Source organism: Ochotona princeps, chromosome 1, assembly GCF_030435755.1.
Source record: "Ochotona princeps isolate mOchPri1 chromosome 1, mOchPri1.hap1, whole genome shotgun sequence".
In the NCBI taxonomy this organism is placed as follows: Eukaryota; Metazoa; Chordata; class Mammalia; order Lagomorpha; family Ochotonidae; genus Ochotona; species Ochotona princeps.
This window is the reverse complement of record NC_080832.1, coordinates 104263650-104287079: the sequence shown is the minus strand read 5'-3', so window position 1 is coordinate 104287079 and position 23430 is coordinate 104263650. Positions and strand designations below refer to the sequence as shown.

The 23430-nt window shown below is 55.1% G+C and overlaps 2 protein-coding genes across 3 annotated transcripts; both read left to right on the top strand.

The window, feature by feature from the left end:
• The first annotated feature begins 7866 nt into the window (after window positions 1-7866).
• Window positions 7867-8439, top strand: MYMX (myomixer, myoblast fusion factor). The gene has a single exon (XM_036494200.2). It carries the CDS (start codon window positions 8082-8084, stop codon window positions 8340-8342), a length of 261 nt encoding a protein of 86 aa, XP_036350093.1. The 5' UTR covers window positions 7867-8081; the 3' UTR covers window positions 8343-8439.
• A 1102-nt stretch (window positions 8440-9541) lies between these two features.
• SLC29A1 (solute carrier family 29 member 1 (Augustine blood group)) lies at window positions 9542-22590 on the top strand. Of its 2 annotated transcripts, none has more exons than XM_004590406.4 (14): window positions 9542-9938; window positions 15423-15542; window positions 16645-16733; window positions 18918-18999; window positions 19107-19309; window positions 19399-19538; window positions 19715-19849; window positions 19942-20039; window positions 20178-20256; window positions 20617-20714; window positions 20891-20999; window positions 21231-21316; window positions 21628-21827; window positions 21926-22590. In XM_004590406.4, exons 3-14 carry the CDS (start codon window positions 16705-16707, stop codon window positions 22035-22037), a joined length of 1371 nt encoding a protein of 456 aa, XP_004590463.1. In that variant the 5' UTR covers window positions 9542-9938; window positions 15423-15542; window positions 16645-16704; the 3' UTR covers window positions 22038-22590. The 2 variants fall into 2 exon arrangements, with proteins under 2 accessions (XP_004590463.1, XP_058518405.1); XM_058662422.1 differs by lacking the exon at window positions 9542-9938 and adding an exon at window positions 12276-12397.
• Window positions 22591-23430: the final 840 nt, after the last annotated feature.

Here is a 23430-nt window from a genome sequence, read left to right as displayed (position 1 = left end):
AAATCATGTAAATGTACATGTTAATCTTCAATTTCTATCTTCATTCATTCAATATATAGAAAATTCACAACAAATCTGATTATCAGTCCTCTTGGGTTCGTTTTCCATTATATAAAATTCATATTCAAGCATCAATTATAAAACTCTTAATAATATATTTCCTGCTATCTTTGAGTCTCATCTCTAACCACTCCAGTATGAAAAGACTGGAACATAAATTACCTTAAATTCTTCCTGAAACAAAGGCAGTACAATCAAACAAACAAACAAACTAGGAACACACTCTGTCATTCCTAGATTTTGGCCTTTTCACTTTATGTTACATTCTGCCTGGACTTTTCCATCTGGCAAGTCCCTAATTCTTCCAACAACCAGCTTAAAAATGATCTCTAGAAGACAAGACTTCCCAACTTTTTTCAAGACATAATCACTTCTCTATTTACCCCTATACTTTATAGCTAGCTTCTTAATTGCACTTATCTCACAGTACTGCAGTAATTCATTTACATGTTTTGAGTTACCTTTCAATCTGAAGCCAGGAGCCAGGAATTTCTTCTTCCAGTTCTCTCATTTGGGTGCAGAGTCCCAAGGTTTTAGGTCATCCTCTACTGCTTTCCCAGGCCACAAGCAGGGAACTTTATGGGAAGCGGGGCTGCTGGGATTAGAAACCAGTGCCCATATCAGATCCTGGAACATTCAAAGCAAGGACTTTAGCCACTAGGCCACTGCACCGAGCCCTTATTTTTTTTTTTTAAGATGTATTTACTTATTTTTTTCAAGGCAGATTTACAGACAGGAGGAGAGACAGAGAGAAAGCTTCTCCATCCCCTGGTTCACTCCCAACATGGCTGCAATGGATGGAACCTAGCCCATTCAAAGCCGAAAGGAGCTTCTTCTGGGTCTCTCATATGGGTGCAGACTCGCAAGGCTTTGGGTCATCCTCTGCAGCTCTCACAGGCCTTAAGCATGGTGCTGAATAGGAAGTGCAGCAGCTGGGACATGAACCAGCGCCCATTTGGGATGCTGGTCTTTGAAGGTTGAGGACTAATCTATTGAACCATGGCGTTGGTCCCAGCTCTTTCCTAGTAAGTGACCTCTTTCCTAGTAAGTGACCTTCAGGGAACCATTGGAGATTAGTCAGTTTCTTCAGAAGGAAGGGATGGGGCGGGAGGCAGCAGGGCAGGGGGAGGGGGTGGTCGGAATACTGGTAAGCCCATTTCATGGACTGTACTAAGAACCAAAAGCATCTGCCCCTGGCAGCCGATGTTGCCAGCCAAGACAGCTTTATCTCCAGGAAAAACAGGAAATTCTCAGCTGGGCCCTGAGGTTTCCTGCCTTGGAGAAAATGTGGTGGGTGGGTCAAGGTGCGCAGGGTGGAGTTCATCACAGGTGACAATGGGGAGGTGGCTGGAGAGGTCAAACCAGCAGGGGGTGGGGATCCTGGGTCAGGGAAGACCAGTCCCATTCCTCAGCCACTGGGCAGGTCCCCCCTTCTCTCTGCAGTCGGTCCTCACCCTGACCCTCAGGAGACCCATTGTTATCTGAGACAATAGCTGCTTCCTCGACTGGCAGCCCCAGCCCAGGACTCTGGACTGGAGGCTGGGGGAAGGAAGCAGGATATCTGGCCCCAGGCCCAGGGTCCCAGGATATCACAGCTGTGACAACTGAGGCTGGGAGAACTGGATGGACTTGCCCAAGGTCACGGCAAACAGGCCTGGGCCAGTGCTGAGTGAGGCCCCAGAGCTGGATACTGATCACACACTTTGGAGGTCCCCAGAGGCAGTCAGGGAGGATCTGTTGTGCCCAGATTTTGAGATCCTCAGAAATCACCAGGAGTCTGAAGTTGATCCAAGTGCGCCAGGATGGTTTATTCAAGCTCAGCACATCCAAGCCTGGGTTCTTGGTTGAGAGCAGACAGCTGGCTGGCCAGCTGGGCCGGGACCAACATCCCATACCAGAGTGTGGCCCCAAACAACACATTCATAGGGTTTTTGTAGGGTCAGTCTACAATAGCTTGAAAAGGGAAATTCACATTAGCCTGCAAGGTGTGTGTGGGGGAGGGGAAAGCACACATTCCCTTCCTATCTTGGCTGCACAGCTCATACCTCCAGCAACTAAGGTAAGCACCCACTTAATTACTTGGAGCCACCTGTGAAGTAACCAGACATAGGTGGGTCTTGACTCATAAGAATTGGAACCTATCAGTGTTAAAGGTCACATAGGCCATTTGGTCTGCAAGCTCACAAAGTTTCTCTTTCTTTCTTTTTTAAGATTTATTTTATTTTTATTGGAAAGTCAGATATACAGAGAGGAGGAGAGACAGAGAGAAGATCTTCCGTCCAATGATTCACTCCCCAAGTGACCGCAACGGCTGGTGCTGCGCCAATCCGAAGCCAGGAGTCAGGAACTTCTTCTGGGTCTCCCACGTGGGTGCAGGATCCCAAGGCTTTGGACCGTTCTCGACTGCTTTCCCAGGCCACAATCAGGGAACTGGATGGGAAGCACGGCCGCCAGGATTAGAACCTGCGCCCATATGGGATCCCGGTGCATTCAAGGCGAGAGCTTTAGCCGCTAGGCCATGATGCCAGGCCAGCTCACGCAGTTTCTTAGTAGCAATGAGCCATGAACAAATGGTTGGGATTTTGATACTGAGGTTCTTCAGATCAGAGTGTACCACAGAGCCCCTGTTGATTTACTCTGTTTTTCAGATATATTTATTTGCTGGGCAGAGTTACAGAAAGAGAGAAAAAGAGAGATCTTCCAACTGCTTGTTCACTTCCCAGATAGCAGCAACAGAAAGCTGAGCTGATCCAAAGCCAGGTTCTTGGAGCTTCTTCATGATCTGCCCCATGGGTGCAGTGGCCCAATGGCTTGAGTCACTTTTTATTGCTTTCCCAGGAGCATTAGCAAGCAGCTGGATTGGAAGTGGAGCAGCCAGATGCTGGCACTATAGGCAACAGTTTAATTTGCTTTACTACGGTGCTGGTCCTGGACTAGGTCTTGAGTTCTAGTTTTTGATTATGTTTGGCCAGGCCTGTCCAAACTATATCTCTAATTTCTCCCACTCTTCAACTTGGAATCACTAATAACAAAAATGGCCCTTCACACTGCCAGTTCTTGTCCCAACTACTCCACTTTCCATCCAGCTTCCTGCTTGTGGCCTGGGAAAACAGTAGAGGATGGCCCAATGCCTTGGGACCCTGCACCTGTGTGGGAAACCGGAAGAGGTTTCTGGCTTCAGATCAGCTCAGCTCTGGCAATTGTGGCCATTTGGGAAGTAAACCAACAAATGGAATATTTCTCTCTATATGTCTCTCCCTCTCTCTGTAAATCTGTCTTTCAACAATTAAAATAATAATAATAATAAATCTTAAAATGGGCCTTTCCTCAAGGCCCCAAAGGCCCGTGGCACAGTCCCACATGACAAGTAATATATGAGCACTCTGCCTGTCGCCATGTGGTCCATGTTAGTTATTTAAAAAGATGATAGAGTTCTAGTTCATAGGATATTACGGTATTATTACGATATTATTACGTGCAGCAAATTCCCACAACCTGGTTCTTTACCGTGAGCTGAAACACACCATTACGCGCAGCTAATTCCCACAACCTGGTTCTTTACCGTGAGCTGAAACACACCAGACGCAACGAGGTATCTTAGGAGGTTTATTCCAACGGGGTAGGAACGGGTAGAGGTGGTCAAAGTCCGGAGGAGAAAAGGGGAGAGGAGAGAGAGGGAAAGACCAGAGAAGGAGGAGTAAGAGAGAGGGATCATAAGAGAGAGAGCCGCACCTGGGGGAGCCTTTTTGTCGGCCAGGTGTAGGGGGTGGGGATTGGGAGGGATTGAGGGCAGGCCCCCAGGGGATTGGCACCTGCACGTGAATGCCTAGGGATGATTGGCAAGTGGGCGGAGTTGGGGAGGGGGCTGGAAGATTGGGAGGTGGGATTCAGGTGGAAAGCCAGGTTACATCAGATTGGTGGATAGCTAGGCCGGCGCGAACTTCATGAGCTGTGAGGAAGAAGGAATAGCACGCCGGGTCCAGGGAAGGATATTAAAATAACTCCTTACAGTCCATCAGACCTCCCCTGAGACATCAGATTGTAAAAGGTGCTTTTGAATCCAAAAATCAACTGGCTGCCCTCCAGACTCTGCTTAATGGTCTGCTCCAACCATTAACATTTGTTTTTCTTCTGTTTCCACTCCTGAATGGGTTATGGGACAAGCTCCCAAGCCAGCTTCTGGAACATGAAACTTCCAGGAGAAGTTACAGAGCAGGAGTGCTAGGGCTCAGCACACCCCAAGATAACCCTCTCTGGCATGTTGATTACTTCCAGCTAGTTAGCCTGAGAGGCTGTAGACATTGGCTCAAAGGACATTCTCCTGAATGAATGCATCTGCATCGGAGGAAAGCTGTTTTAGGGCCCCCAGTCTCCATCCATCATTCCAGACACTTTTACACTGGAGTCCAGCTCCAGCTGAGTTCGGAACTCGAGAAGGGTGTGTGGATGATGCATGAAGAGGAAAGAAATGGACCACTACGATTTCATGATCATAATGGACAATGCGGGAAAGCTTCCGCTTTATTTATACAGAAACAGTCAAACTCTGGCTCAGACTTTTTACATCATGGCCAAGTGGTTGTTTCTAAGGATAATTCTCCCATTTGTTTTACCTAAAAACAATAGAAGTCCCTACTACAATTCTTACTCTACAACTTAATCTTGTATCACAAAGAAAAGGAGAGCCTAAAGATCAAGGAAAGAATGAAACCCTAAATATAGGTCTCTTGATTAGCATAAGGTCAATGGGGACAGCCAAGACAGTACCAATACTAGAAGGCCCTTTTGCAAGACGTTATTATTGACATTAACCTCCAAGCTCACATTAAGTAAAAGGCCAGCTCCACAGTAGCAAGCAATGCCTGAATGGATTAGAGTTCTTCCGCAGAGTGGTCCAGTGTCCATGCAAAGCAAGGTGGAGCTGCATTCAGGTGGTTGTAGAGACATGCGCAGGACCCTGCCATACAACGGGAAGTTCCTTGCTGCCCTGCCTGCAATAGAACAATACTCTTCACACCTTCGTGTCCCCCACATCCACTGCACGGACCCCAACACTTTTACTCATCACATGTGGCATAACCCTCAAAGGCAGAGAGAAAGATTTCTATCCACTGGTTCTCTCCCCAAGTGGCTGCAAAAGCCTGAGCTGAACTGTTCTAAAGCCAGAAGCCAAGAGCTTCTTCTGGGTCTCCCACATGATTGCAGGGTTCTAAGGCTTTGAGCCATCCTCTATTGCTCTCCCAGGCCACAAGCAGGGAGCTGAAAGAGAAGTGGAGCAGCCAGGACACAAACCGCCATCTATATGGGATCCCAAGTGTGCAAGATGAGGATTTAGCCACTAAACCATTGCACCAGGCCCTTCAACAATTTGTTTTTCAACAATTACTTGTTGAAGAGCAGAGACCTAGACACACAGAGCTGCTTCTTTCCCAAATGCTCACAGCAGCAGAGGCTAGGCCCAGCTGGGATCCAGCAGCCCAATACAGGTCTCTGATGAGGGTCACAGGCACACAAGGACTTGAGCCATCAACATTTTTTTGCCTTCCAGGGTGTGTATTAGCAGGAAGCTGGAATCACAAGGGGGATTGTGACGTGAATCCAGGAGCTTGAATGTGGGATGCATGGCATCTTACCCACTACACCAAACACCTGCCCCAGGACACATTTTTTATGAACCAGAAGAATGAGATGTTCAAAAAAATAAAAATAAGACCTAAGCTTGGGCAGGTATTGTGGTGTACTAGGTGAAGCTACCACCTGCAGTGTGACATTTCATACCAGTGCCAGTTCGAATCCCAGCTGTTCTGCTTCTAATACCAGCTCTCCGCTAATGCGGTGGGAAAAGAACAGAGGCTGGGCCGTGGTCTTGGGTCCCTGCATGCAGAAGAGCCAGAAGAAGCAAATTGGCTCCTGGTTGTAGCATGGCCCAGCTCTGGCTGTAGCAGCCATAGGGAATGAATCAATAGGTGGAAAATAACTCTCAATCTCCAACTTTGCCTTTCAAATAAAGTAAATCTTTAAAATAAATAAATAAGGGCCTGGCACAATGGCTCAGTTGATTGAATACTCTGCCTGACAGCACCAGCATCCCACATGGGTGCTGGTTCATGTCCCAGCTGCTCCACTTCCTATGCAGTTCCCTGCTGGTAGAAAGCAGTGGAGGATGACCCAAAGCCTTGGGACGCTGCACCCATGTGGGAGACCCGGAGGAGGCTCCTGACTCCTGTTTTGGGTTGACTCAGCTCTGACTATTGCAGTCATTTGGGGAGTAAACCATTGGATGGAAGATCTTTCCTTCTGTCTCTGTAAATATGTCTTTCCAATAAAAATAAATAGATCTTTAATAAATAAATAAAACTCAGGCTTATAACTCCCCTGCCCAAGATATATTTAGCCATCTTGTAGATGTTGAAGAATCTCAGTATCAAAATCCCAACCATTTGTTCATGGCTCATTGTTACTAACAAACTATATGAGCTTGCAGGCTAATAGCCTATGTGACCTCTAGCCACCTATGTGACCTTTAACACTGATGGGGCCCAATTCTTTTTTTTGTGGGGGGGTTCCAATTCTTATGAATCAAGACCCACCTATGTCTGGTTACTTCACAGGTGGCTCCAAGTAATTAAGTGGGTGCTTACCTTAGTTGCTGGAGGTATGAGCTGTGCAGCCAAGATAGGAAGGGAATGTGTGCTTTCCCCTCCCCCACACACACCTTGCAGGCTAATGTGAATTTCCCTTTTCAAGCTATTGTAGACTGACCCTACAAAAACCCTATGAATGTGTTGTTTGGGGCCACACTCTGGTATGGGATGTTGGTCCCGGCCCAGCTGGCCAGCCAGCTGTCTGCTCTCAACCAAGAACCCAGGCTTGGATGTGCTGAACTTGAATAAACCATCCTGACGCACTTGGATCAACTTCAGACTCCTGGTGATTTCCGGGGATCACAAAATCTGGGCACAACAGTATGTCTCATGGAAACTCATTTGATTTGGAAGTGCAAAGGTGAGTGGGGCTGGAAGTGCAATGTCACTCAGTTCTGTCCAACTGTGGCCAGCTATGAGCTAGTTTGTGCCTCTTCTCCTCTGCCACGTGTACCCACCTAGGATTCCCAGCTCCTTGCTGATGCCACTCGGAACACACCTGGGTTATAGCCTGGCTGCTCTGAGGTCTGGGTAAACAGGGTCTTCTCCAAGTCTCATTTCAGTTCTTCACAGGGACCAGGAGCCCATAAGAGTCCACAGGCTCCAAGCCGTACAGAGAGAAAGCGCAGCCTGGAATCCAGCTCTGAGGTCCAGACCCAGCCAGGGGAATTCCTGCATGGGCTCCCTCCTCCCCCACGACAGGTGGTCCAGTCACCCCCTCCCCTCATACCAGGTGCCAGGGGACAGCTGTCTCCTCCCTGCACCTCCCCCTTGGGGCAAGCTGAGCTGGGTGGGGCAACAGTGCTGCTTCCAGTGAGGCTGTCTCCACTGCAGGCAAATTCAGCCCAGGAGTGACTGAGCAGCAAGTCGTTCTGACTGGTGAGAGCTGCCACTGATCAGCGGGCACAGGGGACTAGGAGGGAGGGGGCTGTTGGTTCGAGGTGGGTCAGGAGTCCCCAAAAGAAAAACTAGATGTGTCTGGGGGTGGGGAAGGACCATAGGATTGGGCAAGAAGGGGAAAATGAGGGGGATGAGGACATGCAAAAGCAGGGGGTGATTAGAGAAAAGCAAGGTGGGGGGAGGGGCTGGAAGGAGCCCTGGGAGGCCAAGTCCAGCATGGCGGGATGTGCGCTATGGGTCCCAGCTCCAGCGGGGTTACTGCCTTGGCACCATCACCTCACTTGAACTATGATGAGAACTCTCCTGGCCAAAGTATCTCCCCAAGAGAAAGAGCTTCTGCAAAGCAGAAAAACAATCCAAGAAGCGAGGTCTGGGGAGCTCCAGAGAAAGTGAGGCAAAGGGCAAGGGAACTTGTGGTCACCCCATGTCTTCGCAGATCAAAGCAGGAGCAAGAAGTCCAAGTCCACTGAACCTGCCATGCCAGCTCCTCTGCTTCCGCTACTGCTGCGAACACTGTTGTCCCGCCTACTGCTGCCTGCTGCCCGTCTGGCCCGCCAGTACCTCCTGCCCCTGCTGCGCCGACTGGCTCAACGCCTGGGCTCCCAGGGCACACGCGAGGCTTTGCTGGGCTGCCTGTTGTTTGTCCTCAGCCAGCGACAGCCGCCAGAAGCCACCGGGGAGGCCTCCCAAGTGGCTGACCGACCAGAGAGGAGGAAGGAATTAGGCCGCCAAAAGTGAGGGGCTGCGAGTCTGGTTGCAGCAGGTGTATTCCTCAAAAAGTTTTCTTTCAGATTAAGAGTCCTGGCACCAGCACTGATTGTAGCCTGTCTAGTGGGCAGAAGAGACAGAACTACATGAAGAAGGCATCTGCCTTGGACATGCCCCTCAGCTTCCATAAGTATCTTTCTGGGGATCAGCATTGAGGCATGGCAGATAAGCTGCTACCTGCAACTCCTCACAGCATCCCATGTCCATGCTGCACCAGTTTTCTGATCCAGCTTCCTGCAAATGACCTAGGAAGGCAGTGGGGACAGCCCAACCTTTGGCTCCTGCATCCATGAGGGAACCCAGAAGTTACTGGCGTCAGCCTGACTGTTGCCCTCTTTGTGTAACTCAAATAAATAAAAATCTTTATGTAAAAATAAAACGTCCAGGAGGAGCAGTAGTCTCCAGGCAAATGGTGGGGGAAGGGAAGCATCAAGGTGATATGAAGCTAAGAAAGGAGATCTGAACCCAGACTGATTTCCCACCTGGAAAACAGCAATCCACCTGAAAATAGCAAGAACTTGGGTGCTCAGTGTACAGTAGGTCCTCAAGAAATCACCGTTGTTGTCTGGCAACACTTGAATCTGGGCCAGGTAGATGGGATTAGGGGTAGCGGGTGGGGGAAGACTTGGGTAAGACTTTCCGTTACCGTTTGTGGCTGGGCCCATCTCGGTGGGTGCTCGCAGCCTGGAACCAGTCTCACTTGGCAGGTGCACTGGTGACCAAGGCAGAAGATTGACTGTCATTCATAGTTGCCAGGAAAGTCCTGGGTTGAGTGTGCAGCCTTGGCAACCAGGAGTGGTGGTGGGGATAGGGAAATTTACTTGTTCAGGGGTCCAGTGGGCCCGCAGTCAAGGCAGATGCCCTGAGGGTCGCCCCACTCTTGGGAGAGATGGGATGGGGAAGACCTGCAGGATTGACCTCTGCACTTCCCCTTTTCCGGCGGGGCAGTCCTTGAAGCTCACGCAGGAGTCGTTATATTTGCATCCAGGTGCCCAGGACATTTGCTTGTTCCCAGCGCTAAGCAAGTCCCGGGGTTCAGGCTCCTGGGGTTAGGAAGTCAGGCCCCTGTCACGGTGGTCACAAGCTTGGGCCAGGGAGAAGTGAGACCTCAGCAGCGACTCCTCCCCGCACGCCAGCCCCGCCCACACCATCTGCTTCCTGCCGGGTCCGCAAAGCCGGAGCACGTGCATCCCTCTCTCAAAGACCACCTGCAGTAAAGGGGTCCGAGCCGCCGCTCCCTTCACCCCGCGTGCCCGCGCAGACCCAGGCCGACCTCAATTCTCTCCGGCTCCACGGAACGCTGCAGGCCCCCGAGCGGCGAGCGGCGGGCCCGGGGCGCGCGCCACGACCGCGGGTTGCAGCCGAGTCTCCTGGCCGGCGGCAAAGACGCGTCAGACCTGGTGCTGGCGACAGCGCTTTCCCGCCATGGCCACGGGCAGAGCCCCGAGGTGAGGCGACCGAAAGGGGGGCAGCACCGGGAGTCGGCCGGCCTGGAAATTTCCGCCCTCCCCCCACCCCCTCCCAACACGTCCTCAAGTCCCGAGGCCCCCTCTTGAGTCTCAGCAGGTGCGCGGGGGAGGGCCTGGCCGGGCGGGGTTGTGCGGGCATGATAGGAGGACTTCCGGTGGGTCTGAGGAGTCGCGGTCTGCAATTTCTGGAGGAAGGGATACGTTTGGGGGACTGCGAAGACCCCAGTCGGCTAACAGACTCCTTAGCTCCTCCCAGCGCTTAGGAGATTCCCGGAGGCCTGAGCACAGTCCGGCCCTGTGCTCATGAGGAACCCTGATGCGTTAGCCACCCTGTGTGCACACCTGCCTCTATTTGTAGTTTTGTTGCTTTATCCAGTCCGGGACTCTTTGCTTGAGCTTTGTTTTGTAAACATTGCATTAAACAGGATCTTGATTTCCTCTGTGTTTTGGGAACCCCTTTTTAACTTTGGCAGCTCCAGGCCAACGGTTCACTGGCTTCACCTTGCCCTCAGCCTTACCACCCAAGGCCATAGAGATAACATCACATACTCAGCTGAGAACGTGTTTGTGTGTGTGTGTGCACATGCGCTGGCTACTGACTCTGTCCCAACTGGAGCAAAACACACCTGCAGGACCCGGGCCTGGGAAAGATAGAAGACTGTGTGCAAGGGGTGGAAAGGCCCTGTTTGGGGCTTACAAGGAGGAACAGTTTGCGGGTGAACCAGCTGATTCCTAACACTCCCCTCCATCTTGTGCTCAGGAGCTGAGGCTGAGGAAGTGGAGAGAACTCTTCACCCTGAGTGAAGAGGGCTGCCCAGCTGGACATAAGGCAGGCCTGTTTGTGCTGAGGCTTCCTAGACTGTCCAGCAGAGGGCCCAGACACCCAGCAGCCGATGCTGCCTGGGGAGGTGTATCTATCCACAGCCGTGTGGGTGCTGGCTGGGGGCCCAGGTGTGGTGTGTGTGCCACGTGGGCTCTTTGCCAACAACAACAGCCCTAGCTATTACCATCTGCCTGGCAGGCCAGGCCCCATGGGGGTGACAAACGGATGCCACGCCCCCCACTGACCAGCAATGCTGACCACTTCCCTCCAATTTCCTTCTACTTCTGGCCCCCTCTGCACATAACTGCAGCCAGTGGCGGTGGTGCTGGGCATGCTTAGCCAGGGGCTCTCTGACCACCAAGCCTGCCACCCCCTCAGGCCAGGGCAGGGAGAGGAAGGTGGGAGGGAGGCATGTGGGGGGAGGTGTGGTACCCAGGGGAGCAGGAGACCGCGCTGAGAGAGGAAGAGAAAGAGACTGAACAAATACGGGGGTGGGCTGTACAGACATGAAGCCACCGTGAGCCACAGGGCAGTGCTTGGAAAAACAGCATGCTAGCCCTCCTTCCTGACCTCTGTTTGCTTAGGGCCGGGACTGGGAGCTGGAGTATGGATGGAGATGTGTGTCATTTCTGTGGGACAACCAGCCTTAGGGTTGGGGGTGACCTGTTTCCTCTGGTGTGACCTGGGAGGGGTACCCATTTATACTCTGCTCTGTTTCTCTCTGGGCCCATTCTTGCCCCAGTGGGCTGGGGCGGGTATCTGTCTGTGCATCAGCCCTATGATGTTATTACAGACGGCTAATTGTTAATTAGCGTCTGTGGCTTCTCCCAGGGACAGGCTGCCCCAGGATCTGCTGCCCTCATCCCCTCTTCAGCTGCTGGACGGAGTGCAAGTGTGGGGGCTGCAAATGACAACCCCCATCCCAACCCCACTTACACACAGGCCATCACTGCCCAATGAAAAAGGAGGGAGTCTGCATGCCTCCTTGTGGGGGTGCCCAGGGACCACCAGTGACCACTGACCATCCCTCCCTGTCAAGATGGGGGCCAGGGAATATGTATCTCCCAGGGTGGCTTCCAGTTAGTCCCTAACTAATGGGACAATGGGGTTCGCTCAGGACAGAAGGCTGTACCTGGCTTTCTCTCTTCCCCTTCCCCAACTGTCTGTTTCCCCATTCTTCAGCATGTCTCAGCATCTCCTGCATCAGAGACAAAGCAGTGGGCTTTGCTGTGTTGGTGGTTCCGGCTCAGGTCTGCCTCAGCAACGAGAGGGTGGGAAAACTTAGAGCAAGTCCCTCCCTCCTCTTGGAGGGATGGGGGGTCTGGAACACCAATGGTGGCCTAGAAGAGGCTGCAGTGAGAAGTGGCGAAGGGGGCCAAGGAGGCCACATTTGAGGTGAACGCCCGAAGTGGAATCTGTGGGGAGGGGGCCAGCCCCCACCTACCCCACCTCCCGCCCAGGGGAACCTAGTGCGGGGCTGCACCCTCCGACCCCCTGTGCCCCTGTGACAGCCTGGGCAGGACCCAAAGAGATCCCATCCACAGAAAAAGAGCCGGAGCGCACGGCGCTGGTCCCGGGTGGGGGCGGCGGGCGGGGCGGGGCGGCGGAGGCGGGGGCCGGGAGGCCCGGGGGGCGGGCCCAGCGCAGGGCGGGTTTCAAAGTGCTTGGGCGGGCGCGGGAAGCTGCTCAGAGAGCACGCGGACCCCAACGCCGGAGGACTGCTTCTCCGCCAGGTACTCCCGAGGGCTCGGGGTGAAGGGTGCTGGGGACTGCCCAGCGGCTCAAGGCGCCGCTTCCCGCCTGCCACGAGGACAGGGAGGCCGGGCCTGACAGCTCCGGGCCGCCCGAAGACGGGGACGCCGGGCGGGGGCCCCCCCTCTTCCCGGTGCAGAGTCGCGCGCAGCACGTGGCGCCCGCGGGCCGGAGCGCCGGGGAAGGGAGAACCCTAGGGGGACCCGGACTCGCAACACATGGGTGACCTGGCTCCCGGGGCCCCAAGCCGTCTGTTGCTACGCTGACCTGCGCCAGGGGCCGGCGAGTGGACGGTTAATCCCGATCGATTTTGTTGTTGGTCCAGGGGAGGGGCCACGCCGCCAACTGCGATGGAGGGGGTTGGGGATGCTGGGGAGAGACTTGGGGATATGTGAGCCGTCCCTTTACCCCGTCCTTTTTACCAGGCCAACTCTTGTCTCGGGTCTTTTCTTCCTGGGAGCGTCCTTATTTACTCTTACGGAGCAAATGTGTGAAAGGACAAGGACACCCCCTCCCACCACCAAGAGGATTTCTTCCCTAGGGAGAACAATGATGGGAATGAAGGCGGGCCCTTCCCCTGTCCGTAACTTAACTTGGGGCCTCTCCCAACCCCCCTGACCACTCTCTTTGCCCAGTAATAACCCCCAGTCCCTGCCAGGGTGTGTGTGTGTGTGTGTGTGTGTGTGTGTGTGTGGAGAGAGAGAGAATGTGGTTGGTTGTAGGATGCCTTACAACTGAGCTAACACTGAACTTGGCCTCAACCTTATTTTTTTCCCTTGAGCTGAGGCCGAGTGCCTCCTTCGGAAGGGCTGGGAAGCAGCCTTCAATAACCCTCCCTACCCCAAGCAAGAACCTAGATTAAGCTGTCCCTTTGAGATTGAAACTCAGCACCTGCGCTCTCTGTTTCTTGATAGAACCTCAGCTGGCCCCATGTGTTGAGTGGGAAGGATCTAGTCCTGTGGTTGTGAGCAAGAGGGGGGAACTACAGACAGTGAATGACCCTGTGTGGGATGGGGAGGTGGGTCCCCCATGTGATGCTCACCCCAGTGTGTGTTTAGAGGGAAGAGAGCGAGAGCAGGGGTCCAGAGCCTAGGATCAGGAAAGTGCTCCTGTGGCTGGCTGCTTCCAGGGCTGCACTGTGCAGGCCAAGGCATGGCTGGAGAGACACCAGATGCCCCAGGCTGTCAGATCCCTGGTGGCTGCTGGGCAGAGGCAGAACAGAAACAAGAACATCAAGTCTGGCTTGCTGAATGTCGGGATGAAGCAGCAGGTGGTGGTGGTAAGGTGCTGTCCGTGGATGCAGGGGTGGGGGCTGCTAAGGATGGCTGGAGTGGGGATGGAGCTAGGTGGAGGCAGGAGTATACCATGCTCTGGGCCTAGGCCAGGGTTCCCAAGGGAATGGGATGCTGTGGTCCCTACCCTATTGTCTGGTTTGAGGCTGCACCTGCTTAGGACTGCCTGAAACTTTTCATGTGTGAGGTGCAGGGTGGAGCAGAGTGTGTCCTGAGAGGAGAGCCTGGCAGGGGTGGAGTGCCAACCTGTGGTCCCATTCCCCTAGGAAATGGCAGTGCGCTTGTTCACCAGTCTGGCTTTCGGTGCTTGAAATACTGCCTGGCTGGGATGCCAAGGTTCTAACTAGATACGAGCAGACCTCAAAGAGTTCAGGGAAGGATGAATTAGAAAATGTTTCTTCTGGCACACATTTTTTTAAAAAAGATTTGTTTTATTGGAAAGGCAGATGTACAGAGAGGAGGAGAGACAGAGCGGAAGAGCTTCCGTCCAGTGAGTCACTCCCCAAGTGGCCGCAACAGCCAGTGCTGTGCCGATCCGAAGCCAGGAGCCAGGAACCTCTGTCCGTGTCTCCCACGCGGGTGACGGGTCCCAAGGCCAGGCCCTCCATGGCATTTTTAACGACACTTTGTGCACATGGATTTAAAAATGTGTACCAGAGGGCCTGGCACGATAGCGTAATGGTTAAGGTCCTCTCCTTGAACGTCCAGGATCCCATATGGGCGCTGATTCTAATCCCGGCAGCTCCACTTCCCATCCAGCTCCCTGCTAGTGGCCTGGGAAAGCAGTTGGCCCAAAGCCTTGGATCCCTGCACCCGCATGAGAGACCCGAACAGAGGTTCCCGGCTCCTGGCTTTGGATCAGCACAGCACTGGCCGTTGCAGCCACTTGGGGAGTTAATCATCGAACGGATGATCTTCCTCTCTGTCTCTCCTCCTCTTTGTACATCTGCCTTTCCAATAAAATAAATAAATCTTTTTTTAAAAAAATGCCATGGAAAGTGCATATTATGAACACCTGTACCCCAAAAGAAACTCGTCTCTAAATTTTTTTTATTTATGCTTGCATTTTACTGGAAGAGCAAAAAGAGATTTTCCATCTGCTGATTGACTCCCCAAATGCCCATAAGCTGTTCCAATCAGGAGCCTGGAACTCGGTTCAGGTCTCCCACATGGGTAGCAGGGTTCTTGGACCAGTTGCCTTCCTGGGTGCACCTTGGCAGGAAACTGGATGACAGGGAAGGCTCTGGGGCTTAAACCCAGCACTCTGATATGGGATGTCAGCATAATGAACCGCGTGGGCTTAACCACTGCACCAAACTCCCATCAGCTGGTCCACTCCACAGTTGGCTACAACCATTATGGCTGGGCCAGGTTAGGCCTGGAGCCAGGAACTCCATCTGAATCATTCCCCTCCAATTCAAGTGTGGGCTGAGGTTCTGGAAAGCCCTTTGGTGAGGCTGGACTTTGCCCCGCTGGAGTGTGGGGAAGCCCCCTGAGAGTTCCTCGGGACCAGCGGATGTGCGCATTTGGTTTGACTCAGCTGGGAGCACTGCACCTGCTAGGCGGCCCGCCCCTGCCCCCTGCCGAGACTCCTGCTCTCTTATCTCCTCAGTAGCAGGGTGGCTGGATATCTCCCTGGAGGCTTCTGAGAATGGGGCCTGGCAAACCACCGGCTGCTCTCCCGATAAGCCCAGTTCCACCATTCTCATTCTAGACCTTCACTCAGGAACCTGTGGACAAGTTCCTGCTGCCTGTGCCAGGGCTGGGACTGCCTCCTAGGGACTGCCCAGGCCCCGTCTGCCTCCGCCCTTTTGCTGGCCAGTCTGAGCATCTGGTGAGTGCTAGGTGGAAAATATTCTGGCTGGTGGGCCTAGTCCCTTTAGGCCTTGGTGAGGGGAGGGAGGCGGGGTGGAGAGGGTGGCTGTGCCTGTGGGTGATTGCCTGCTGCCCAGGCCAGCTGATGCCACAGGCGTCCTCCTCCACAGGGGGCCAATAACGGGAGCACTTCACAGATGAGCTGGCATCTTGGGAACTGCACATTCCCAGGCCTCTGTGCACTGTCTACTGCTTCCCCCTGGCCCCCATCTTCCCTTCCAGGCTACTCTCAGAAAGGGGAAGAGGAAAGGGATCTGGGTCTAAGTTAGAGAGGAACTGAGGGGGTGGATGGAGTGACCCTAGGGTCAGGATTGGGGGTCGAGGGTGAAGGTGGGGGTGGGGGACCAAGCCATGTTATGAGAAGGACTGTATTGTGTCCCAGTTCCCATTGTGAAATCTTTTCTTGGGAAACTGTCCAAGATCTAGAAAGTCCCTGGACAGTAGCTGGAAAGAAAAGGTTGAGGTGTCACCAACAGAGGCTGGGAGGATCTGGGGAGCCACTAGGAGGAGACAGGCTTCTCAGCACCTACCCTTGCCAGGAAGGCAGGGTGTGGGGGGCTCTGGCTGGCAGAGGGAGCTGCCTTTGCCTCCCCCCGCCGCCCAATCCCCTGCCTCTGTGCCCCTCCTCCTGTCCTTCCTTCCATTGTCCCCACACTCCCTGACCCTCTCCCATCTTCCCTTGCCTTCTCTGGCTGTCTCTCCCTCCCTTTCCACCGAGCTTCCCCCTCCTTCCCTGCACTCTCCACCCTCCTGTTCCCCAGCTTCTAAACTGCTTCGGCTGCTGGATAAAAATAGCAGTGGCAGCGGCCAGGCGGGGAGCCAGGTAGAGCCTGAGCCGGCAGGGGGCCCCCACCCAGGACAGGATTGGGCTGCTGGGTCAGGGGGCCTGGTGGGGGGAAGGGGAGCAGTCCTGAGGGCCAGGGTCCCTGGGGACTTTTAGGCTTGTGGACTCCGTCTGCTCTGCCTCCTCCTTTTCCTCCTCCCCACAAGAGTGTGAAGGAAGGCTGTGGGGAAACAGGGCCAAAACCAGGGCCTCACAAGCTGCTGCGTGTAACCCCCAGAAAGCGCCGGAGGCAGGGAGCCGCGAGCCAGGCACCACCAAGAACACCACCACCGTCACCATGACAACCAGTCACCAGCCTCAGGACAGGTACAAGGGAGGAGACCTGCAGGCCTGGGAGGTCCAGGGGCTGGGTGGTATGTCCTTTGGAATCCCAAGGCCAGTGCCGACTGGCCTAGCAGCCAGGTGGCTATGAGTCAAGTCTGCATGGGGGGTGGGGTCCATGCATGCCTCGGCTGGGTGCTGGCTGCTAGCTGGGCTGTGTGTGAGGCTGGAGTGGGTGAGTGAATGGGATAGCAGTCCTTCCCCTGGTCATTGTCAGTGTTTCCACGGCTGCTGTACAGCCAGCCAGCAGCGTGTGGCTTCTGCTGCCGCCTCTGTGGGGAGAGAACAGACAACTCCCCTCCTCACAGGGCACGTCTGGTAGACCTGCCCCCTTGCTCCAAGGGCTCTGGCCCACCTCCACTCCTCCATCTGACCTACCTCCACTCCTCCATCTGACCTTGCTCTCTTCTGTGCCTTTGGAGCCTGGCTCTGATGGAGCACATACGTGGAGGGAAACGAGGCTGTGATTAAATCTGGTTCTCCTCGGGGACCGGGCCTGAGAAAGTGAACAGAGCCGTGGAGCCGGGCCTGGGATCCTGAGCTCTCTTCCCTCTTCCACCTTGGGCTCCTGGATCCTGCCTGTCTCCCCTGCCTGAGGCTGCCAAGCTAGGCCGCTGCCGGCTGGTGGGACTGGCCGGGGGTGGGTGGATCCTGCAGCACTTAGCTGGATCTCTCACAGCCCATTCTCCCACACCCTGGAGAATGAAGGTCACTTCACACAGGAGTTTCTGGGAGGAGAGGGGTTTAAGGAGACTTGTAGGAAGCATAGGCCCTGGTGGCTCCCACACTTCTGGTTCCTCAGCCTAGCCTCCCCGCTCCTGCAGCCTGACTCCGAGCCCTCCCCGTCTCCATGTACCCAGATGCCCTGGGCCCTCATCTCCCAACCTTCCATCCTGTGTGTTCTTGGCTGGGCATTCTCCCTTCCACTCTGGGCCTCTGAACCCAGCCTTTAGCTTCTTCCCAGGGTGCAGAGGAGGGAAATGGGGGCTGCTTGTTCTCTTGGTGGGTGCTCCTCCAGGCCTCCCCTTGTAGCCCAGGCCACACACCTGTCTCTTCAATAACTTGGCCAAACTTTGTCCCTGTCCCCTGCATGCAGAGAGCAGCCTTGGGCCTTCAGGAGGGTGTGGAAGACATCTGGACCTCACGGGGTGGGCAGAGGGTGGGGGCAGGATCACTGAGCTGGCAGGCAAGCCTTCCCTGGAACAGATGGCTGCATGGGTAAGCTTTGCATGACTATAATGAAATCCGTGAGGCAGGCTGATGATCTGAGGAAAGAGGTTTATTCTGGCCACAGTCCTGAAGGCTCTCAGTACAAGATGGCATGGGTTCTTTCTGTCTGGTAATGATGGCTCTTGCTGGTCAGAGTCCCTATGTGACACAACAGAAGACAGGCAGTGTCTGTCCTTACAAAACTACCAAGATTTGATCCTAGAGGTTGGATCATCACGTCCTAATCCAATCTGATCTCCTCCCAGAAGTCCTGCCACAAGGCGAGCCTTTGCACTGTCCTCGTACCATTAGCCCGTGACTCTGAGGACCAAACTGTGCAAGCCATAGCAGCAGCCTTTCTTCAGGCCCAGATGACGTCTGGTGGCCCCATACCTCCTGCCCTGCCTTAGGTGGTGTGACTAACAAAGCTGGTTCTGTCTGGCTGGAAAAAACAGCTCTAGCTCCTCCACACCCAGCCACTCCAGACTGCCCGCCTGTTCCACCCGGTCCAGAATGGTCTGGGAGTTTCTTGAACTCAGAGTGCTCTGAGGTCAGACCATACAGTCCCTGCTCAGCCTGCCTGCTGGGGACGGAGGACACTTGCTGTTCCTTCCTACTCTCTCTCTCCCCCACCGCAGGCCTTCTGCATGCAGCCCTCTCCGGATGTGTGGGTCACACTGGTTCCCAGCCTGCAGGGTCCCCTGAGTCTTCCAGGACTGTGAACTATGTTACTCTGTGTTCCTGGCCCCCTCTTGCTCCCCACATCCAGTGCCCTTTCCCCTACCCCAGTACACACACCATCCTGGAAGGACACGTGCCCTTGGATGCAAACCCAGATGCCCTGTGCTCTGGGGACAGCCAGAGGGACTGAAGGGCAGTGCAGGAGGGAGGGGGATAGTCTCTGCCTCCCCACTTCCCCGGGCAGATCTCCCCCAGACCTCCCTTCCCTTCCCATTGCAGATACAAGGCTGTCTGGCTTATCTTCTTCATGCTGGGGCTGGGGACGCTGCTCCCCTGGAATTTCTTCATGACGGCCACTCAGGTGAGGCTAGGAGGTGGGGGAGGAGCGCTGGGCTCCAGGGAGCACTTCCTCTGGACACACACAGCCAGGAAAGGTGTTTTCATCACCCGTCTGTGCAACTCCTGCAGTATTTCACAAACCGCCTGGACATGACCCAGAACATGTCCTTGGGCACTGCCGAGCTGAGCGAGGACATCCAGCCCTCAGCTGCCCCCACAGTGCCATCGCTGGAGCACAGGCCCCTCAGCGCCATCTTCAACAACGTCATGACCTTGTGCGCCATGCTGCCTCTGCTGCTCTTCACCTGCCTCAACTCCTTCCTGCATCAGAGGTGGGTACTCACCCTGCCCCCCACTCCCTCCTGCACCCATGGTTCTAGGCCAGCTCCACCATGCTCGGCTTCCCCTACCACCCCGGCAGGATCCCACAATCAGTGCGGATCCTGGGCAGCCTGGTGGCCATCCTGCTGGTGTTCCTGGTCACGGCTGTCCTGGTGAAGCTGCACATGGATGCTCTGCCCTTCTTTGTCCTCACCATGATCAAGATCATGCTCATCAACTGTAAGCCAGGGCTGGGGTAGAAGGGCCCTTATACTGAACCAGACCCACTGGAGTCAGAGCAGAGGCCCCGTCTGCAACCTGATGTGGGCACTGGGGACCAGGCCTGGGGTGGAGAATGGGGGACCTGAAACCTCCTGGCCCCAGCGCCCCCTACTGATGTCTACCTTGTCCTGCAGCGTTTGGCGCCATCCTGCAGGGCAGCATCTTTGGTGTGGCTGGCCTCCTGCCTGCTAGCTACACAGCCCCCATCATGAGTGGCCAGGGCCTGGCAGGCTTCTTCGCCTCAGTGGCCATGATCTGTGCCATTGCCAGTGAGTCCTGTCTACCTGCCGTTGCCCCCTGGGGGTGTGGGGGCAGAGGGAATGATGGTTCAGTCTCTGACCCCTGGCACCATCCACCCCAGCCGGCTCAGAGTTGTCGGAAAGTGCCTTCGGCTACTTTATCACGGCCTGTGTGGTTGTCGTTCTGACCATCATCTGTTACCTGGGCCTGCCCCGGCTGGTGAGCATGACAGGGAGAGGTGGGTGCCTGTGGGGGTATGGAGGTGCTAGTGTCCAGGGCTCCAGACCAAAGGAGGTATGAGGCCAAACCCTGGGGGATCTATCTGACCACACCACTTCCATCTCTGTTGCTGGATAGGAGTTCTACCGCTACTACCAACAGCTGAAGCTCGAAGGGCCTGGGGAGCAAGAGACCAAACTGGACCTCATAAGTAAAGGTCTGTGTAGCTGGAGGAAGTTTGCTGTGTTAGCTTGCAGCCAGGAGCCAGGGCAGACGGGGAGCAAACCAGGGTTGGGGAAGAGAAGATAGGTGCTGGACAAGCTTGAGTGCCCAAGGCATGTGGACTAGAGGCAGTGAAGGAAGTTTTACGTAAAGGTATCTGGCAGCAGCAAGGGTTGGGAGGTGGGGCTGAACTAAGCATCAGGGACTGGGAGTTGGGGTGTCAAGCTGCAGTCAGGGACTGAGGAAAGGGGTGTATCTACCTCTGACCAAGCCCATAGGGAAGCAGCCATGTCAAACCTGTAGCTCTGTCTTCCTCACAAACTGAAGATCCTTCCACCACTTGTTGCCTCCCCAGGAGAGGAGTCAAAAGCAGGGAAGGAGGAGGCTGGAACTGCAACCCCTAACTCCGAGGCCACGAACAAAAGCCCCTCCATCCGAGCCATCCTCAAGAACGTATGTGGGGCGGGTGCCCAGCCCTCTGCCACCCCTTCCTCCCTTGCTGCCCTGAGACGGGTCCCTCTTTCCCAGCTTGTCTCCTGAGCAGTGGGATGGGGCGAGTCTTTGGTTCTTTACTGCATAGCCATCATGAAGGTGGGGGTACCTGGTGAACCCCTTGGCCCTCTCTGCAGATCTCAGTCCTGGCTCTGTCCATCTGCTTCATCTTCACGGTCACCATTGGGATGTTTCCTGCTGTGACCGCCGAGGTCAAGTCCAGCATCGCAGGCACCAGCGCCTGGGGTGAGGAACAGAGAGGGCCTCAAGAAGGGTTGGGAGTGGGACAGAAGGGACCCTGGCCACCTTCCCCCTCACACCATACACCGGGTATACTCTGTTCTGTCCATTTCCCCCTGTGCTGGACTGGAAGCATCTTCTGCATCGGACAGTCAGGGAAGCTGGGGGTCCAGGAGGGTTGGCGTTGCTATAACTGACTCATGACCCACGATCATCCCCTGTCATCGCCTCTGGCAGGGAAGTATTTCATTCCCGTGTCCTGCTTCTTGATTTTCAACGTCTTTGACTGGCTAGGCCGAAGCCTTACGGCTGTCTTCATGTGGGTAAGTTGGCACGGGAGTGGGGGGGATCAGCTGGAAACTCAAGGGGAGTCCCAAGTAAGCGTGGTGATAATGTTGGCAAAGGGGACTTTTTTCCTTGTGAGTCAGGGCTATGTGTGTGTGCAGCTGGGCGTGGGATCGTAAGTGTGCAGCTTTCAATACTATGTGTGTGTGTGTATATACACCTGTATCAGGATATGACCCCACCTGCAGGGCTCCACTGGGTGTGGCCCAGTATAGCCAGGCTGGGGGATGGGATAGGGGTGCTGGGGCTGCTGTCCACCACCCCCACTCTCTCCCTCCCGGTCCCGCAGCCCGGGAAGGATAGCCGCTGGCTTCCAAGCCTGGTGCTGGCCCGGCTGGTGTTCGTGCCTCTGCTGCTCTTGTGTAACGTGCAGCCCCGCCGCTACCTGGCCGTGGTGTTTGAGCATGACGCCTGGTACATCCTCTTCATGGCCGCCTTCGCCTTCTCCAACGGCTACCTCGCCAGCCTCTGCATGTGCTTTGGGCCCAAGTGAGTGGCTACCTGCCAGGGAACCCGGTGCAGGTGGGTGGAGCGTGAGGTGGAGGACAGGTGTTGTGGGCTAAGCTGGCCTCATCCTTGTCCTCCAGGAAAGTCAAGCCTGCAGAGGCAGAGACGGCAGGCGCCATCATGGCCTTCTTCCTGAGTCTGGGGCTGGCGCTGGGAGCTGTCTTCTCCTTCCTGTTCCGGGCGATTGTGTGACCCCAGATGGACAGAAAAGGAACTGCACAGCCTGCCCGCCTCCCGCCCCTTCGCTTGACCCAGCCAGGGCTGAGCGCCAGTGACCTGGAGGTTTTCTTTTTGAGTTCATTCTCCTGCTTGCTGTGCTGGACCCGGCTGTCTGGGAGCCTTGATGCGGGGCAGCTTCCATGAGATGCACCCTAGGGAATGCTGTGGGCTTTGGGGGGTCATGGGCACAGTCTCTGCACCTGGGTGAGCACCCCCACACTTAGCCATGAGCCATCCCTGCAGTAGGGCCTCCTGGGCTCCAAGCGGACGTGTGTACGTGTCTTGCCTGCCTGTATGAAGGTGGGGAGCCCCTGGGGGCACAGGACTGACCGTTGTATGGTCTGGTCTGCTATGTCCTCTCCTTCCCTTCTCCCCGGGCATCCCCTGCCCAGCCTCCCACTCTCCATTCCTACCCACCACACCACCACACCCCTTGTACAGTTGCTATTTTACTGCCTTTTTTTATACTCAACAGAAGCCAGGTGCCCTCAGAGGCCCTCTGATTAAATAAACTGTTTTTGTTTTGTTTGGTTTTTCTCTATGGTTCCCTGTGTCCTCCAGCCTGGAGCTGGGAGGGAGGGGGGAGGATGAGCCTGCTACAGCCAGGAAGGGACTGTAGGGACTGTAGTGCCCCCTTCTGGGGCCAACAGGGAGGAACGGGCTCAGGGCCAGGACACCCCAGTTAGTCTGCCCAGACTGAGAAAGGCCAAGTTCTCGGCAACTTCTTCCCATCTCATGGGATTGGGGACAGACAGCTCCATGCCCCTCCTTTGTCTCACCGTCACACTCCCCCCCCCCGCCCTGTCCTGGGCCCCAGGAATGAACCAGGCAACCCTAGGCAGCTCCTGGCTGCATGCCAACACCACTGGCAGGCGGGATGAGGCTGGCACCCTGCCGCAGCGCCAAAGCTTGGCCTGCCACACTTCCTGGGGAACAAGGGGCCTATGTGGCTGCACGTGAGAGTTGGCCCTGGGGAGGGCTGGGTTGGGACAGGACAGTATGAGCCCCTCAGGGAAGAGACACCCTCTCCCCTCCACCCCTTCTTCCCAAGAATGACTTCCTGACTGGAAGTGGGAGCAGAGCTGTGGTCATAGTCCCCTTCCCCACCCCCAGTCCTTCAGCACAGGTCTTGGAATGCTCCAGAATGAGTCAGCCCAGAGCCATGGATCCCTAGTCCCCTGAGCAGCAGCCAGCAGGATCTCTGTTCTCCCAGAGGTGGACTTGTGGACTGCAGGCTTCTCTGAGGGCACCTTTGTAAGGTCTTCTGATGGGCCTGGAGGCTCGGCTGGAGCAACTCAGCATGTCACTGTATGGAGAAAGACAGCCCAGCTTTTCCAATCCCTTGTGGTGGCGAGAAGCCAGGTGG

What these genes read in the sequence shown, in the direction of transcription:
- MYMX (XM_036494200.2), top strand. Translation starts at nt 8,082, where the DNA reads ATGCCAGCTCCTCTGCTTCCGCTACTGCTGCGAACACTGTTGTCCCGC.
- SLC29A1 (XM_004590406.4), top strand. Translation starts at nt 16,705, where the DNA reads ATGACAACCAGTCACCAGCCTCAGGACAG. An exon ending in CAAGATCATGCTCATCAACT is followed by an intron (nt 19,539 to 19,714) that starts GTAAGCCAGGGC and finishes CTTGTCCTGCAG; the next exon opens with CGTTTGGCGCCATCCTGCAG. An exon ending in CGCAGGCACCAGCGCCTGGG is followed by an intron (nt 21,000 to 21,230) that starts GTGAGGAACAGA and finishes CGCCTCTGGCAG; the next exon opens with GGAAGTATTTCATTCCCGTG.